The 17,870-nt window shown below is 45.2% G+C and overlaps 1 protein-coding gene across 1 annotated transcript; it reads right to left on the reverse strand.

Moving 5' to 3' along the window:
• Positions 1 to 331: 331 nt before the first annotated feature.
• On the reverse strand, positions 332 to 15,972 carry LOC110343175 (aldose reductase-related protein 2-like). Its single transcript, XM_040728742.1, has 10 exons — positions 15,880 to 15,972; positions 13,312 to 13,479; positions 12,206 to 12,322; positions 11,232 to 11,309; positions 5,164 to 5,286; positions 4,792 to 4,898; positions 4,265 to 4,346; positions 3,701 to 3,784; positions 2,161 to 2,243; positions 332 to 722 (listed from the first exon to the last, which is right to left on the reverse strand). The coding sequence occupies exons 1-10, from the start codon at positions 15,943 to 15,945 to the stop codon at positions 680 to 682; spliced, it is 951 nt and encodes a 316-aa protein (XP_040584676.1). The 5' UTR covers positions 15,946 to 15,972; the 3' UTR covers positions 332 to 679.
• Positions 15,973 to 17,870: the final 1,898 nt, after the last annotated feature.

The raw sequence follows: 17,870 nt of genomic DNA on the forward strand, positions 1-17,870 counted from the left end.
ACTGTGGGTTTCATAGGCTTGGCCACCACCAGCATGCACTCTTCGGCATGCTGGCACACTTAAGGCAAGGTGGGAAAGCAACAATAGTTGAGAAGGTCACAGGGAAAGGACAGGAACAGGAGAGGATGTGGGAGGAAGAAAGCAGCATCGACTTGAGCTCTCCGTGAGAGCACCTGCCTTTGACATTTGCCTTAGCCACTTACTACCTGGGTGACTATGAGCAAGTGCTTTGCCTCCCTATGCTCTATTATTTGCCAAGTGAAATGTGAATGGTAAGATCTGGACTCAATAAGGGCACTCATTCAAAGAATACATCAAACTGTGTTGGACATGTTGATTACTATTATTACTTTTATTATTTCATCTTTGTACTTTCAGTGTTACCATGGCTACTGGTGTTTGACAAGCACATCAAATTATATTCGAGAGAGTACAGTTCCCTTCTTTGTGTCACATTTCCCCAAAGTAGTCTGCTCCTGGTTGAACAATGAGGATTTGAATACGGCATTGCCTTGATTTGGCCAACATCAAGACCTGCTTGATGATATGATGATATGATACGATACAATGTGATACAATGTGATATGATATCAAACAGCCTTAACTTAAATACTTCTCAGGAGGACTTTGCACATTGGCAAAGAGAATCCATGAGACACTCTTCTCAGTCGATGATGCTTCAGTAGTTCACATGGAAAGGGTAGTCCTCCGCATTAATTGTCCTGCAGCAACATGCACACAGAAGACAGCGTTCCACAGAAGTCACAAATGTGATCTCATAGACAATATTATGTGATGCACTCAACAACCTTTCCGCTCTCTTAGCCTCCTCCCTCACAGGACCATGGGAACACAGAAGGGTACCCATACTACGACCTTCCCTCAAATTAGTATTTGAAGGAAAGGGGGCAAGGGAATAATCATTGGCCAAGTCCTTAGAATAATGCCATAATGAAACCTGGCACACAACCAAGGGCCTCACAAATCCTGTTTTGGTTCATTCCCACATCATTGTAAAGTAGGGAATCATGGTGAAATTGGCAGATAGGTTATTGTGTTAAAATGCTAATATAAGCAAAGAGTTTAGGATCCTAAATATTCAGTGAATGTTTTCTCTTATTTGTACTGTCATCACTACTTTGTAAGAAAAAGAAAACAATTTGGTGAGGTTACCAAATCTACTCGGTGCTTCACAGACAATGAGTAAGTGGCAGAGCTTGGATTGGAAGCCAGCAAGGTGAGACTTATTATCAACCTATGACTTGCACCCATAAATCCCACTCCAGCTGGTATTCCCTATTCGATGCTCAACAGGTATCATAAGCATGACTACTTCTAAATGACAATTCTGCTCTTGAGTTGCTCAAGCAAAAATAAAGCCACAAAATCAACATTTGATTGTTGTGTTAGCAAATTCAATTTGCTCTATTTTCCCATTTATCCAGAATCCAATTTCCTACCATACTATGAAGTGGGTCCAATCTCTTCCCTAGATTATTCTACTATTCTCCCTGTAATTTCTAAGTACAAAAAGTCACTTTATTATTCCAACCTATGAGATTATGAGATATACAAACCTCACAAAATCCTCTCCTGTATTCTGAGCTCCTGAAGAGCTAAAGTCAAAGTCCTTCCCACGCTCTGTACCACCTTTGTGTCCTTAGCCCAAGGCTGTCGCTAAGCTTATTTCTTCCTGCAGTAGCCTTGTCTATTTGGTTCTGGCGTCATTGGCCTCCTTACTCAAGTACTTTATCCCTCACCCCATACATACCTGGTGCGTTTGCACCTGCTGCTCTCAGCACCAAGAATCCTGCTGTATTCAGCAAAACTGCCCCTGGGTCATCACATATGACGAAAGTATCAGTTCTAGCAGGATCCATTAATTCTTATGCCTTTTGTCCTACTTTTGGTTTTTCTCTACGTCATCTGTTACTCTCTGACATATGCATGTGATGTTACTTCAGCTATCCTTGTCTCCTACCATGGAATAGCATACCTTTTCTCTATTTGCAAAGTTTGGGAAACAAAGGTTTTCCTCAAGTTTTAATTTTTCACAACTGCCTGAAAATAGTCATCCCACGTGCCTTGTTGTTTTTTGAGCTGACCCTGCACAACTTTAGTAAAATTCCTGATCATCCTCCTAAACCCAGCGCCACTTACATAGGCAGGGAACAGACCCTCCAGTTTCTGTTGAAGCTGAGAATGGTGGCCATCTCTTCATCACTCAGCTTGAAGTCAAAGACCTAGAAAAGCGAGAGTTCCAAAAAACATCGTTAGCAAGGAAAGTGCTAGTGAGACCTGAGGTTCTACTGTTTCTCCCATTAGGTCCACGTTGCATGCAAACTGTTCTGTAAATTAAGCCTGGATTGCTTGTAGGGTCTAGTACTTCAAAAGGAGGGAGACTGCGTTTGCAGCTATGCTTACTGGAGAGAGACTGTGATCCCCGAGGGACACCTGAATAGTAGTCCTCTGTAGGGAGCAATTGTTATTTAAAACCTCTTGTAAATAGTCGATCTTTTTTAAGAATAGTCTCCTCCCCAGCTTCCTAATGAATAGAACCTGGGCTCACGGGAGTAGCTGATAGCAATCTACAGTTAGGTTACTCAATTCCTCCTTGTAATTAGGCTACTTAGCACTAACACCTCTTCATTCCCGCTGCTTAGCCTCAGTGGTGGTCTGCCAGCACTCCTTGAACGTGACCAAAAACACACTCCTGGGTACATGACCAAGAACACTCCTGAGCCGATTACTAGACACCGACCCCTCCCTTATTGTCCTGCATCCCCCTACCTCATTTCCCCTATTTAAGCCTGTACAGAATTCTCATTAAACGGCAGCTTGATTGGAAGGTCTGTCTTGCTGCCATTTCTCTCTTGTCTCTTTCATTCCAGGTTCCCGTGAGTTTGAACCCGTTGTGCCCTGCTGGCTGGGGCAGTCTTCCAGTGGGCATTTCTTCAAATTTAGCCCACTCATCTTCTCCTGCAAGCAGGTGGGTTGTATACGCCAGAACAGTCTGTGCATGGGTAGAACAGTCTATGGCCCATGATCTGAGTGTTCACTGGTAAGCAGGACTATTTACAATGCTAAAAGGTACTGTTTCTAGTCCCTGTCCCCTGCCTATCTTTGCTAAATGGTGATTCATCCAATTCTGTTGCCTCGGTCAGTGTTCTGTTGCTGTGAAGCAACACCACAATCATGGCTACTCTTAATAATGAAAAGGCTGGGTGTCTCCACTGGTCTCTAGTACATGCCGGAATCCCAAAGAAGAAAGTTCCAGTGCCAGAAAAGAAACGGATGTGCTAGCAAGGTGAGGGCAAGCAGACAAAGAGAAAAAGCTTCCTTCTTCCAAGTCTTCCAGCAGAAGGGGTGGCCCAGATTAGTGTCTTCCTGTTTTAAGATCCAAATCGAAAGCCTGAGTTTTCCTGCCTCAAAGGTCTGGACTAGAAGTGGATCCATTCGCTTCACAGCAAGCAAAAATAATCTCTCACAGGTGTGCCTTCCATTTCTGGATTGTAGTTCATTCCGATGTAGTCAAGTTGACAACCGAGAATAGCCATCACATCTGTTGAGGCCAGCTCCCCGGGACAAGAGTCCACAAGATGGAAGGACACACTAGCAAAACAGGGATTCAATGAGAAGCTTAAGGACAGGGGCCCCCTGTCTCCCCCGAGGAATAGCAGATGATCATCTCAGATATTACCTGGAAGTTCTCACGTATACGCGCTGGTGTCACAGACTTGGGGATGACAGCCACATTCCTCTGGATGTGGAACCGAATCAGAACCTGTGCGCATTGAGGAGATATCAGATGTCCACCTATAAGAGTCTCTCCTAGGGCAAGGGAAACACATCTGTGGCTACTTACAGCTTTAGCTGTAACAGGTAAAAATTAACTAAGGATTTCACCATTAGGAACACTTGGTAGCTCTGCCCCTCGTGTCCTCGATCCTGGAAACAATACCACAATTTCCCTAGTTAGGAATGGGGAAACTAGTGTTCAAAAGACCAAGACCATGCGCAGTTGGTACCCAGACCCACTGACATGTTCTCGAGGTACGGCCTGGGGACATGACAAGAAGCTGATGGATACAGGCAGTCCTGGCTTCACTGATACCAGATGTACTTCCGGGACATCCCAGCAGACTCCCATTTCCCATTTCTTCTTCCCCAAGGGATTAAAAGCAGGTGACATAATAAACCAAGACTAGTAAGAGGGATTGCTGGAGAATGGGGGGGGGAATAAAATCCAACCACAGTATTTTACCTGGGCTGGGGTTTTCTTGTGCTTTGCAGCTATCTCCTTAATTTGGGGGTCCTCTAGGAGTGAAGGGTCCCCTGGCTTGGCCCTAAATGAGGAAAGACAGCTGGAGTGAATATAATCACAGTGAATATCATTACCAGGATGGTGTCAGAGATGAACCTGGTTCCCAAGGCAACCAGGAGGACCTGAGAAGTTTTATCTTTCCCATGGACCTGTCCATAGGTTCAAGAGCTTTACCAGTCTGAGGACCTGGCAGAAATGGAACATTGCCAGAATCAGATATTCTCTCTCTCTCTCTCTCTCTCTCTCTCTCTCTCTCTCTCTCTCTCTCTCTCTCTCTCTCTCTATCTCTATCTATCTCTATCTCCCTATCTCTCTCTCCCTTTTCCCTCTCTTCCTCCCCCAACTACTGCCACACACATTGCTATAGACACATTTTGTCAGATGCCTTAGAAATTCATAGCAGTATTAACCAATTATGAAACATGAATTTTGGGTGATAAAAGAAAGTCACCACTCTGAAGCCTCACCAAGGCCTAGCTGGAGAGCCCAGGGGGCTGTAGGCTGTGACAGTGATACCCTTGGAGTGACAGTACTGGATCAGTTTCTCCTGAGTGAGGTACGGGTGACACTCGACCTGCAAGAGAAAACACCTCTGTCACTTTCGTCACGAGGGAAGCAGTCCTTCCTGAGTGGCTCAGAGGGAACCCTAGACACAAGAAACGACCAACGCAGAGGCCAAATACAACAACCCACCCATAGATGCGCTGTAGACCAGACCCAGGTCTGCCTCCCACCTCACTGAGCATCCTGAACGCTGATCCCCGGAAGACAGCTCAGTCCATTGGTTCTCAATGTCGAAGCAGTCATGAAGCAAAACTCTTTCACCAAGGCGAACTTACCTGGTTGGTCACTGGCTTATGTTTGAGGCCAGGCTTGTTCAGGAGCCTTTCGATCTGCAAGTGGTTGAAGTTGGAGACGCCCAGGGCTTTCACCAGCCCCTGGTCCACCAGTTCCTCCATGACCTGTTACAGTAAGGAAGACCATTTAGATGGCTGTAGCAGGACACAGGGACGCTGGCTCAGCTTCACGATGATACAGGATAGTGGTAACTTTGCAGCGAATCCACCATTACAGGCTTAGTTAAAGCACTAGAAGCAAGTGTTGGTCCATGGTGCCCTCTGGATGTTCCGAGCCCCACTACCCAAGCTCAAATAATGTGAAATATGTGAAGGTTTCGAATGCTTTCTGCTCTCTGTGCATCCAAACCTGGGTCATTCACGAAGAAGGTTCTAGTCTGTGGAATGGCATCACTTCTGTGGGATATCTTCTAAAATTAGTTGTTTTCTGCTATTGAGGGTTGTGAAACCTAGGGTCTCTCACATACTAAATAGACACTCTACCGCTGAGCTGTGTTCCTGGCCCACTTTTGAATTCCGTGATTGAAGGACTCTGGCCAGTTCTAGTGTGGCCAGCATGGCTCTGTCAGGCCTTGTTCTTCTCCCTCTTTCTCTCTGCCTTGCTAAAAACCATTAAATTATATTCCTAAGGCTAGCCACCAAGGCCTATTCCTTTATTTGGGGTTTCCCTTGTACCTTTATAAACTGCTATCCAGAAGTAGTCCTTTGTCTCACACACACACACACACACACACACACACACACACACACACACACACACACACACCAACAAATACCCCTGTCCCCTTTCCCTTATTTCCTTCCCCTTCTCTTTGGTCCTCTATCTCCTGTCTTTGTCTCTTATTCCCTAGCCCTCTGTTCCTCAGAGAAAATAAATCTCCTTTGTGCTGAGAACATGGTCTGAGACCTTGGTCTTGGAGATCCTGAGCTGACACTTTTCCTTTCAGTAACACATCTCTCTACCTAGACTGTGCCTTGACCTTTGTGATGGCAAGTTTTATGTCAGTTTGACAAAAGCTGGAGTGACTCAATTAAAAAATTGTCTCCATAAGAGTTGCCCGTGGGCAAGTCTGCAGGGCATTGTCTTAATTAGTGACTGATGTGGGAGCGAGGACCCAGCCCATTGTTGGTGGCATGAGACCTGGGCAGGTGGCCCTAGGGAAAATAGAAAGCAGGCTGAGCAAACCGGCAAGCAGCTCTGCTCTATGGCCTTGGCATCCATTCCTGCCTCCAGGTTCCTGCCCTGACTTCCCTCAGCATAGAAGGTGACCTGAGAGTTGTAAATGGTCACCGTGTTTCCGTCCCAGCAAACTTACCCTGCAGTGTTCAGCCAGGATTTGAACTTGTGATCCTCCTGCCTCTGTCTCCAGCTTGTCTAGGATTATAGTCCTGAATCATCAGGACCAGCTGTTAGTCTAGGTTCTAAGATCTTTCTTCCTTCACAGCCACAGTTATGTATGCAGTGGGGAATTCCATGTGGATATACTGGCCACGGTAGGAGAACCTGGCCTAGAACTGAATTGGAGCTGAAAGCTGTCCCATTGACAGCTTGTCCTACAAAAGCTGCTTCAACCTCAAAGACCTAGGGTTTATTATTTTTTTGTCTATTTGGCAACCACAAATTGAGCACACAGTTATATTTTGTTTATTATACATTCCTGTTGGAAGTTTCTAGAATGCAAAAGTAAGCAATGTGTTTGCAGCTTGAGGTTCTCCTCCCGACCCCAGAGTCTCATTATATAGACCAGGTTGACCTTGAATTTGTAGCATTCCACCTCTGGAGTCCTGGGATTAAAGGGGTGTGCCACCACTTAAGATTCTAATTTTAATTAAAGTTCTGGGGTACCCCTCCACCTCAGCTCAGTTGACAGTTGACACAGCTTCAAGGACCAAGGATCCCAGGGGAGATCCAGGGGAGACATTAGGAGTAGAGGTCAAACTGGGCATAGAAAAATATCATGAAAAAAAGATGGTAAAATCATGAACAGATGTGGGGGGGAGCAAAGGATTAGAGGTGGGGTGAGCAGGGTGTGTTCAGCTGACACCTTGTCTATTGTTTCTCAATCTTGGCTGCATCTTGAACTCTATGAAGGCTCTAAAGGAAATGGGTGTCTGTGGTGATATACTATTTATGATTTATTAAAGCTTGCCTATTGAGAAAGCAAAGCCAGCCTCAAGCTCTAGAGATCAGGCAGTGGTGATACACACCTTCCATCCCAGGACTCAGGATTAAGAGGTAGACAGATCTCTGTTAGTTCAAGGCCACACTGTGTTACAAGAAATACATCCTGTCCTAAAGAAAAACAGCTCACACAAAGATGATCTCAGCACTTGGGATCACACACCTTTAATCCCAGGGCTCATGAGGGGTATTTAAAACAGGAACAGGGTCTCAGAGCTGGCATTCATTCTCCAGCCACACTGAGGATAGGAAGACATTAAAGTCTCAGGATTCTCCAGCCACACTGAGAAGAGGCTTCGGTCGAGCCAGGATAGCATTTCAGTCTGAGGTAGAGTGAGAGCTAGTGGCCAGCTGCTTTGCTTTTCTGATCTTTAGCTTGAAGCTTGAATCCCATATCTGTCTCTGAGTCTTTTATTTGTTGTTCTACAGGTATCTAGACTCCACTCCCAGGGCTTCTTACTGATTTCCTTTGGGATACAGCATGGACATTAGGATATTCAAAATGCCCTCTTCAGACTTTAATGTACCAAGTTGAGAAACCCTTCGGTAAATGAGCAGTGAGGGAGACTTCACTAGCAAGACAGTTTAGCATTGATGAGATCTGAAGGTCCCAGCATCTTCCCAGTGGGAAATAAGATAAATGCTACTCTGTGACCTGGTGTGTGTATGATCTATTTTTCCTTCTTTACACTCTCTTCCCTTACTCTGTTATAGATTGTGACCAACGGACTCTCTATTGGAGAGTCCCTGTCCAGGCATATTCAATCTGGCCAAGATCAAATCAGAGCAGTATAGTATCTTTTTTATCTCTGTAAAGCTTTTATTTAGGAATTATTCTTGGATTTATTCACAAGACAGCAAATTAGAGCTAGTGTAAGATGCTGTGGCAGAACTCCATCTTAGTATGACATCATTTTAAGAGCTATGGTGAAAATGTTATGGAATGAACAATTAAGAAGATATTTAAGAGACCATGTTTTAATCTAGTAATATATACAGTTTCCATCTTATCTAATTAGTACCCTCAACTCACTGCAAAAATGAACAATGAAATCAGGCTATCAGTGAGTGTTGGTGCACACACTACAACATTGTTGATTCTGTGTGCATATTCTATTATTTGCTAAGTATCAACCAAGTGAGGTAATCTTACAGAGCCTCCCTGTTGTAGTTTGGGGGTTAATTTTTTCCATTTACATTAACTCCAGAAGCCTCATCCAGTCTTGAAGACCCAGCCATATAAACCCAAGTATTAAAAGAATGCTTTTGTTTATTTAAACCCAGGACCTTGGACTTGCTCTACAAGCATTCTATCAGAACTAACCTCCGAGCCTCTGTTCCCATCCCTCCACATTCCTTGTAACAAATGTTCTGCTGCTAGTGGCAAATTTAATGATTCACTTGCCAAGGATTGAAAGGGGTAAACTAAACTCAAAGGCTTCACTTCTGATAATTTAGAAATAAAGGGACCAGACCCTCACTCAGTCCCTGCTTTAGCAGCCATGACAGGCTACAGAAAAGACACATAGGCCTCTGAAACAAGGAAACTCCAGATACTCTGGCCTCCCAGAGTCTAGGGCCAAAACTGAACACAAAGAAACTCCAGACACCCCTCCCCCCCAGCCTCCTAGATGCTTGGTTCCTGGGAACTGTTTGGCCACAAAAGAAACTCCATGAGAGACCAAAACCTCCCCTGTAGTCTCCAGGATATAGCTCTGAAAACTAGTGGTATCTGCGTGCAAGAGGCCACCTGCAAGTAACAAGACAATACCATAGAAACCACAGAATGTTCCCTCTCAGCAATGACCAATGAAAATAATTGCTACACAGGTATTTCATGCCAAAACATGACTTTGAGAAATTCTCCTGATTGCTCCCAAATGTCAACCAATCAGAAACCACCCCGTACCTACTGATGTAATCCTGTGACTTTTGTCTATAAAACCTAGCAGTGGACAGGGAACTTCACTCCCTCTGGGGGCTGCTGTGACAGCTAGCCAGACGGGGTACCTGTCACGGGTGGATGAACAATCATTAAACTTTGCTTCTGCAGTTTAGTGGGTTTGTCTTCCTGGTGGTCTCTGTCAACTTGGGCACAACAGAATAACTCCTTTAAATACATCTCCAGATGTTGTGTTAACCACCACGGAGTAGATGAACAAACATCTATTCACCCCAGATGGGGTAGCAATGACAAACAGACCAAAGAAACAGTTCTACCAAAGTCTAGTTCTTGAAACAGTGAGTTTAATTGGATTACTTAAGAAACATGGTCAGTTTAGGAATGACTATATCCACGAATAAAAAAGACTCATTCCCTAGCAGTTTGTGAACATCCAGTGCAGGTAATCACAACCTAACTTCACGACAGCAGGCAGGCCATGCCCCCAGGACTGTATTCCTCAACACCAGGGTTTCCAGCCTTGCCCGGGCGCAGAAAGGCTGCCCGGCTTTTCTGCCTTTACCCTCAGTTATCACATGGGGTTTGCTCTCTCTACATTTTCTTACCACGACCAGTTAAAGCTCAAAGTGGCTGTGCTGGTAGATAAGCACTTTGGGGGCAAACTGGGCAAAAGCTACATCTCATTTTGTCAATTCCAATCTCTCCAAAGATGGCAAGCTTCCTAGAGTATGAGCACAAGACAGTTCGGGACCGCCTGACAAACAGCATGCTAATTCTTGGAGTCTGATTTTTCTAACCCTTTATGACTTGTTCATTCACTCTGTCCCACCTTTTAAGCATTTACAAGAGGATAGTGACTGTGCTGGGTTGTTTTATGTCAACTTGATACACGCTAAAGTCATCAGAGAGGAGACCTCAGTTGAGAAAACGCCTCCATAAGACTGGGCGGTAGGCAAGCCTGTAGAGCATTTCCTTAATTAGTGATTGACGAGGGAGGGCTCAGCCCATGGTGGGTGGAGCCATCCCTGGGCAGGTGGTCCTGGGTTCTATAAGGAAGCAGGTTGAGGAAGTCATGGGAAGCAAGCCAGTAGGCAGCACCCCTGCCATGGTCTCTGAATCAGTTCCTGCCTCCAGGTTCCTGCCCTGTTTGAGTTCCTGTCCTGACTTCCTTTAGTGATGAACAGTGCTGTGGAAGTGTAAGTTGCTTTGGTCATGGTGGTTCATCATAGCAATAGTAACCCTAACTCATATAGTGGGAAAAGTTACTAGAGAAAAACAACCATGCTTTACTTGATTTTTACATGATTATGCAGGTCAATGCCTTGACTGACCTAAAAAGCAGGCCAGTGTGTTCTCTGATGTCTGCCTGTATATTCACTGCCAAGCAGGATGTTCCAAGCCTGCTGGACTTGGGTCACATAGATCTGGATCCAGTCCTGATTGTGTCACACGTTTTCTTTATAAGATGACAACTTACCAATCATTTAGGTTAGGATTCTATCTCTACATGGGGAAGCAACATTCCCTTTGTAGAGCTAATGACCAATGAGCTCTTTGATTAAGTTTCTGCATGTTAACTATTTTCATCCTTGTCACACCCTAATAATATGCATTATTATTATCATATATTATGATTTTTTTAAATGACAATGGACACTGAGACCTACAGAAGTTCAATTTTCACTCTAGGTTGCCCAATTATTCCAAGTGCCCAGTGTATCCCTCTGTTTCCAGTCCAGCATGCTTGTATCAAATTGTAATGCTCTGTATTTCCTGCCTCACTTAGATCTCAACATAAATAGTGTCATAGGGAACCCCAATCCATTTAGTGATGCGTAAAGTATAATGAGAGAATGGAGAATTCAGTGATGAGATCCCATACAAGGCTGCTATTCCAGGGTGGAGACAATGGGTATCTAACAAATTTTTTCTCTCTGAGCGGGCTTTAAAGAAATTAGAACCTACCTCCCAAGCATCCAGGAATGTGTATTTACTGGTAAGAATATTGCCTTTATCGTCTGTGGGGAAAAACTCCTTCCCAGGCTGTAATGCAAAAACCACAAACCCATTGGAATCTGCTTGTAGATAACCATTCCTGTGAAGAGAGATCTCAGGACAGAGAAGCAACAACCCCCCACCCCTGCACGGCATCTGGTCAAGCTCTGGAGAACACACTTCAAGACCCATCTCTGCTCAGCCTACCACAACATGTAAATCCTTTATATCTGACACTGCTGGCTCGGTTTTGCAATCGGCTGGTAGGATATTGCAGAAGCCATCATTGTCACCATGAAAATTAACCCAACGTACCAAGACGCCCATAAACTTGGAGGGAATTTTAATTTAGGGTAATTAGGCAAACATTAAATAGCAAGGGTATAGCGGCAGCCAGCACCTATTGTTGCACCCTGAGGAAAGATTGAATTTGGGGTGGCATGCCACCAACACCATAGCTGGTCTTGGGGGGGGGAAGATTAAGAATTTCACTTCCTCCAAGCTCTTGAGAGCAGGCAGGAGGAGGCCCCCGGCACTGAGTGGCAGCTTTCCAGGGTAGGTTGGCGGCCTCCCAGCATCAACAGGCTGCCAACCCATGAGTACACTAGGACTAGCAGGAGTGTCGAGCCCTAATAACGCTATGTCAGACTATCCTATGAGATGCCCTAGGAGAGACCATTGGGCAAGGAGAAGATAGGAAGGTGACAGGCCAGTCATATTTATCTGGGCTGGCAGGAATCACAGCTTCTCTAAAATAGAATTAAAGTGAAACCTGAGCATGTGGCGTCCCCATGCACCTTGTTGACACAGACTCCCTTCTGGGCCAGAGTACTCTGTGTGAGAGCTCCTGCCTCCGCACTACCGCCCTCCCTCAGCTCAGGCTCAGCTGCTAGTTTTCTGGCATTTGCTCAACAGCTACAGATGAGGCAGAGAGCAGCTCTAACCTGGAATCCCTGCGGCCAGTGAACTAGATACAGGTCCAGATAGTCCAGTTTCAGATCCGAGAGGGTTTTCTGGAAGCATTTCTTCACCAGGCCTTTCTCAAAGAAGGTGGGCCACAGCTGCAGGTGACAAGGAGGCATGAGGAATTTGGAGAAAAAGGGCCACACCACAGTCGCTCTCCCTGCTTTGAGATTTGCAGCTGATCAAACCCCAGGACAGGCCATTGGTTTATAATAAAGTTAGTTAAGAAAGGCAACACAGAAGGTCGAAGTCATGCGTACGTGTTCTTCCACGCTCTTAGTATTCTGTTTCTTAAATCCGTTAGCACATTTGGCCTTTGGTTAAATATGTTTGTTCCTGTATTATTCCTTTCCTTGGCTGTCACCTCCTAGAGGGAAAGCATTGTGACTAGTCCTTAAATTTCAAGCATCCCGATGCTATGGAGAAGTTGTCCCTTTTTGTACCCCCACAACCTGAAGCCTGTTGGGTTCAAGTGATGAAGTACAAGTTTATCCAGATGTGGCCAATCCCCACAGTGGGTCTACGTATTACGCAATTTCCAAGTACCTAGAACTAGCCTGTTTGGGCGAGTTACATCCAATTCAAAGCCTAGGATCCCTCACACACCCACTCCCTTCTTTTTAATAATATTTTAACAGTTCACCTTTTACTGAACTGAAATAAAGAGATTCCTGTTGACAATAAATAATGCTCCTACCATTTCCAAAATGCCCTTGTCTGAAAAAACCCTCGGGGCCAGAGCTGTTCAACACAGCACTAGGCAGTGTGGGCTGGAGTTCAGCCTGCACGTACCCCCTCTGCCTACCACTTAGCAGATGGACTCTACTAAGAGAAGACAGAGAGGCCAAGGGCACCAAGAGACTCATTGGAGCCGTTCCCACCACAGGAAAAACAACAAGGGTTGGGGGCCAGCAGCATCTTCTCCCAGGACTGTCTTGGCGTGTGGATATCTACATACAGGGATACGAAGACCAAGGGAGAAGGGGGTTAAAGAAATACAGCCACACGAAAAAGATGGACAGGGCTCTTGGTGCGGCCGGATCTCCCGCCTGCCTTGAAGACACAGTCACCAAGCCGGCCACCGCACCTTGCTGACGATGAAGAGGTCCTCCCGCTTCACAGCCTCCTCCTGGAGCTTCTCTCTAATCCCGTCTCCCACTTCACTCTCGTTCTCATAGAGGTACGCACAGTCAATGTGGCGATACCCGGCGTCAATGGCGGCCTTCACGGCTTCCTTGACTCTCCCTGGAGGAGACTAGAAAACAGGAGAAAAAACAGATACTCCCAAGGCCCGTCCCCTCTTAAAGGCTCCATGTGGACCAGATTCTCAAAACCACAGCCCCACTGAGGCCCCATTTCCAAGTAGACACTGGGGAGAAAAACATAGGCTGGAAAACTTTTCAAGGAAAAGGAAAAGTGAACTGATTATTTTAGGTTAGCTATGAAGTGCTGGGCTTCATCATGGCACCTTCGTACATGTGTCATTGTAATGATCAACATCCCATGTCCCATTCTAGGAATAAATTATTACTTTTTTCTCTAATCCAGACTGGTTTTGAAGGGTCTCTAGTTTCTGGGAGTGGCAGATGGCTCCAACATTGCAACTCCCCAACCTCTGAAGTGACCAAGAGGAATTTTTAGACCCCAGACAGTTATAAGGACCTCAAAAATGAGCACTACAAGCCGAATCTGAACTCTACCATGCATCAGTATGAGGCTGAACAGACTTCCCAGCCTCTCTAAACCATGACTGACAAGTAGGAATAGTAAGAGCCGGTGCCTCACGTTGCTTGCTTGCTGTAAAGATTTTATGACATCACCTGATAGTAAGATTCAGGAGGTACAATTCATTGGAGAATCACTGTTCCATAAAGAGAAAGAGTAAATGGACATTCTTTTTCATGGATTAAAAAAAGAAGAAACTAGAACAAGAGAAAAGGCCATGTCGAAATACCATGGTCTGATCTCACCTAGCATCCAGATAGTACTTTGGGAAAACAAAAACTTTGGAGTCACCTCTCAGCAGAATAAAGTGGTGCAAGCTTGAGTCCCAGCACAAGGGAGGCAGAGGCAAGAAGAGCATGAATTTGAGGCCTACCTGTGCTCGGCACATCACACACACACACACACACACACACACACACACACACACACAGAACCCAACCAAATATGATGTGTATTGGCTCATACTTATGATATCAGCATTTGGAAGGCAGGAAGATCAGGAGTTCAAGGCGAGCCTCAGCCACACCATGAGTTGAAGGCCAGCTTGAGCTCTGTGACATTGTCTCAAAACAACAAAACAAACTCAGACAAATAAAAACATTTCATCTCTCACAAAAATCTCCAAACTCTTTCTGTAGATGTCAAACGTAGAGAAGCATATGTAGCAGAGATCAACAGCTATACCATCATAAGGACAAGGATTGCACCGGCCACTCAGAGGCATCCGGGAGGCACGAGGGTCCAGGCCCAAGCCTCACCCTCCTTCACACACAGAGATAGGCACACTGTCCTTCCCTGCAGCACCGGCTCCTCCTGCTGAGAACGACTCTGGTACAGTCCTCTCTACATCACTGCTGGGATTCTGCAAGTTCACCTCTGCTGATTCTTCCGGTGAGTAGCGGAGCTCTGCACGTGATTGTTTACTGTGTTGATGGAGGTGAAATTGTGATTTGGAGCAAATCTTGCTATTCTGGTAAGATTTCAACCCAAAAGAAGTCCTCACTGGGTGTAAGAAGGGGAAGCCAACAGGAAGCCATCAGAGATGGGCCTCAAGGGACAGGAGAGAAGAAGGACTTTAAAATCAGCTCCTGACAAGCATGGTGACTTCCACCTGTAATCTCAGCACTGGGGAGACTGTGGCAGAAGGATTGCTCCAAGTTCAAGGTAGCAGAGTGTTATCCTGTTTCAAGGAACCAAAACCAAAGACAGGTCCTGGGAACAAGCTAGCTAATGTCATGTTATCGCTGGGGGAAAGGCAAAGAAGGCAGGATTAGTAGATGGAACAATGTCAGACTTGTCCCAGAGGTGGCTGGGAAATCGGCTTCTCTGGGCACTAGAATGGACCTCAGGACATTTTGCCAGGACAGATTAATATAGCCAGGCAGAAACTATGCCGCCAGCCCAGGCTTTCTGTGGTTCTGGTGCTGGGCTTTTACTGTATACCGGAACCAGGTGGAGTCTTGGTAAAGGGCAGGGGCCAGTTCAGTAGCCTGGGCTGGGGTCTGAGACTCTGCCTTTCACACAGGCTCCCAGGCCAGATGCTGCGATGGAATCCTTCCCCATGGGCAGCAAAGGGATCTGGGTCATTCCAGAATTTTTATCCTCTTTCAATCACTCAACCAGAAACAAAGTAACAGCAAAGACTTAGAACATGCAGGAAGTTTCTGAGACCCACAGAAAAACTTGCTAAGAGAGGAATTGCCCAGAAACCATTTTCTGTTTTACATATAGCATCAACTTGATACTTGCTATAGAAGCTATCATTGTTTCTACAAAATCCACTCTAGTAGCATTGAAGCCTAGAGACCCCCGAGAAAGAGGGTACTCCGGCTCTGGAGTTCAAAACTCTGGGCAGATGCTGTACAAAGAAGAAGAAATGCCAAAATGGCCCTCGAAGGCAGCAGGTGGCCCAAGACGACGGCTCACTCACCTGCCAGGTGCCCAGGCCCACGATGGGCATCTTGGCTTTGGTACTGAGCCCCACGAAGGTGGCCATGGCTGCTACAGAAATGGTTCTAAATGAGCAGTTACACCCCTGTGCCCTGGTTAAGGAGGCAAGCAGTGCTTTTATGTCCTGGAGCAGGAGGCCAGCTCTTACAGTGTGGGCAGGCAGCCATAAGCCAGGGTCTGGCACCACAACAGGAATTTTATTTCGGTCTTTTGTCAGATTGAGTAATGTGAATAAAGATAACACTACCTAGTGCCAACATTCCCTGATACAGAAAGCAGTAATTTTGAGGGCCACTTACAAGTTTGCAAACCAAGATAATATAGGATGTAAGATCTTCCAGGATGAACTGGTTAGGTTATTTGAGAAGGGATATTGCCCCCAAGAAGAGGCATGCTGTAGTGAACTGTGAAGGCATTAAGAAGGCTATAGCAAGGACAAACTCCCAAAGGCAGAATGAGGAAGCCTACACAAATTGTTTTGAAACCAACTATCATGGGACACATGAATCAATAAAAAGGGGCTGTCTGTCTGAGGTCAAACAGACAGTTGGACAGGTATCCTGGCTGAAAGACTTTATGTAAGGTTATGGTAACCTCCATGCTAGCCTGTGATTCCAGGAGTGCCCATTCTCACTCATTCTCATAGAGTCAGAAATTACCTGTTAGCCATTTGGCCAGGACTGTTCAATACTAAAATTATTTTAATACCTACTTTAAAAATCCTTGATTATTATAAGATGCTATGTACTCAATAAAGAAAGGATGAAAACTAAAGATGATTGCAGGTATGGGACCATAAGTCACTTGCATTACCATCACTCAAGATGCCACTGCCCAGTGCTGTCTTCCTCCAGTCTCTCTCTGCACATGTCTGTGTGCTCTTGTCTGTCTGCCTATGTTTTACACGTGCAACAGACACTCTGCACATTTATAAAGGGCCATTTTAGACTTCTGTCACCCCGTACATTTAAGGATAATAAAAGGTTCCATTTTACGATTATTTACACTATTGTTCTGAAAATTCTTAAATGCTTGCTTTCTAATGTGAATAAACGATATTTCAAGGTACAAGAAATTATCTAGTTTCTGCAGATTCTCCCGGGCTCTGCTTCCCACTCCATCACAGGAATGCAAGATGACAGATGTCCCAGCTTTTGTGGTCTGGAGGTTTGAACTTAGGTGGTCACATTTGACAAAATTTCCATGCTGATCCTGATAGAAGTGGTGGTGACAATGATATGATGACAGTGATGGTGGTGATGATGAGTTTGCCTCCATTCAGGATCTAAAGGTACGAAACGTGGTTCTTATTGCTAATTTTGAGAGCTTGATTCAAGATGGACATAAAGATTTTAATACAATTTTGTAGCTCACAAAATCACTCTATTATACTATCTTTGGGGTTGACATAATATATTGTATTTACTCAAAAAAGGGGAAAGGGGAGGCAGGTATGGACTTAAGCAAGTTGACCCCATTCTTATGAGTGATGGAAAGGAGCATGTGCTGTCTGCCTGCCAGGAATGGCTTCCAGTTTCACAAAGTGTGAGTTAGCACAATGGGTGCTTTTCAGCCTGTTCTGTCTTTACCCAACCATTCCCCTGGGCACCCCACATCTTGAAGAGCACCAGCCTTCTTTGTTTCATTTGGTCCTAGCCTTCAGTAGCCCATCTAGCCATTTCCTGGGTAAAGGATACCTATAGTTCCTCTACTCCCACCCTCCCATCCAAATGAGAAAACACTGTTATTTGTTCCTGTCTGTCGCAGTTTCTCTGTTGATGGCTGAGCAAGGAACTGATCTATGAATACAGCATAATGTCCTTAGGAGTCATTTTATTGCTATGTTCCTTGCAAGACAGCAGTATTTGGTTTTTCACTATCTAGTCTCAGGTTCTTGGCTACCCAGGCAGTGTTGTGTATTGGTTCCATCCCATGGAGTGAACCTTAAATCAGACCTTGGTTGGCTACTAC

Source organism: Mesocricetus auratus, unplaced genomic scaffold (assembly GCF_017639785.1).
Source record: "Mesocricetus auratus isolate SY011 unplaced genomic scaffold, BCM_Maur_2.0 Super-Scaffold_100019, whole genome shotgun sequence".
In the NCBI taxonomy this organism is placed as follows: domain Eukaryota; kingdom Metazoa; phylum Chordata; class Mammalia; order Rodentia; family Cricetidae; genus Mesocricetus; species Mesocricetus auratus.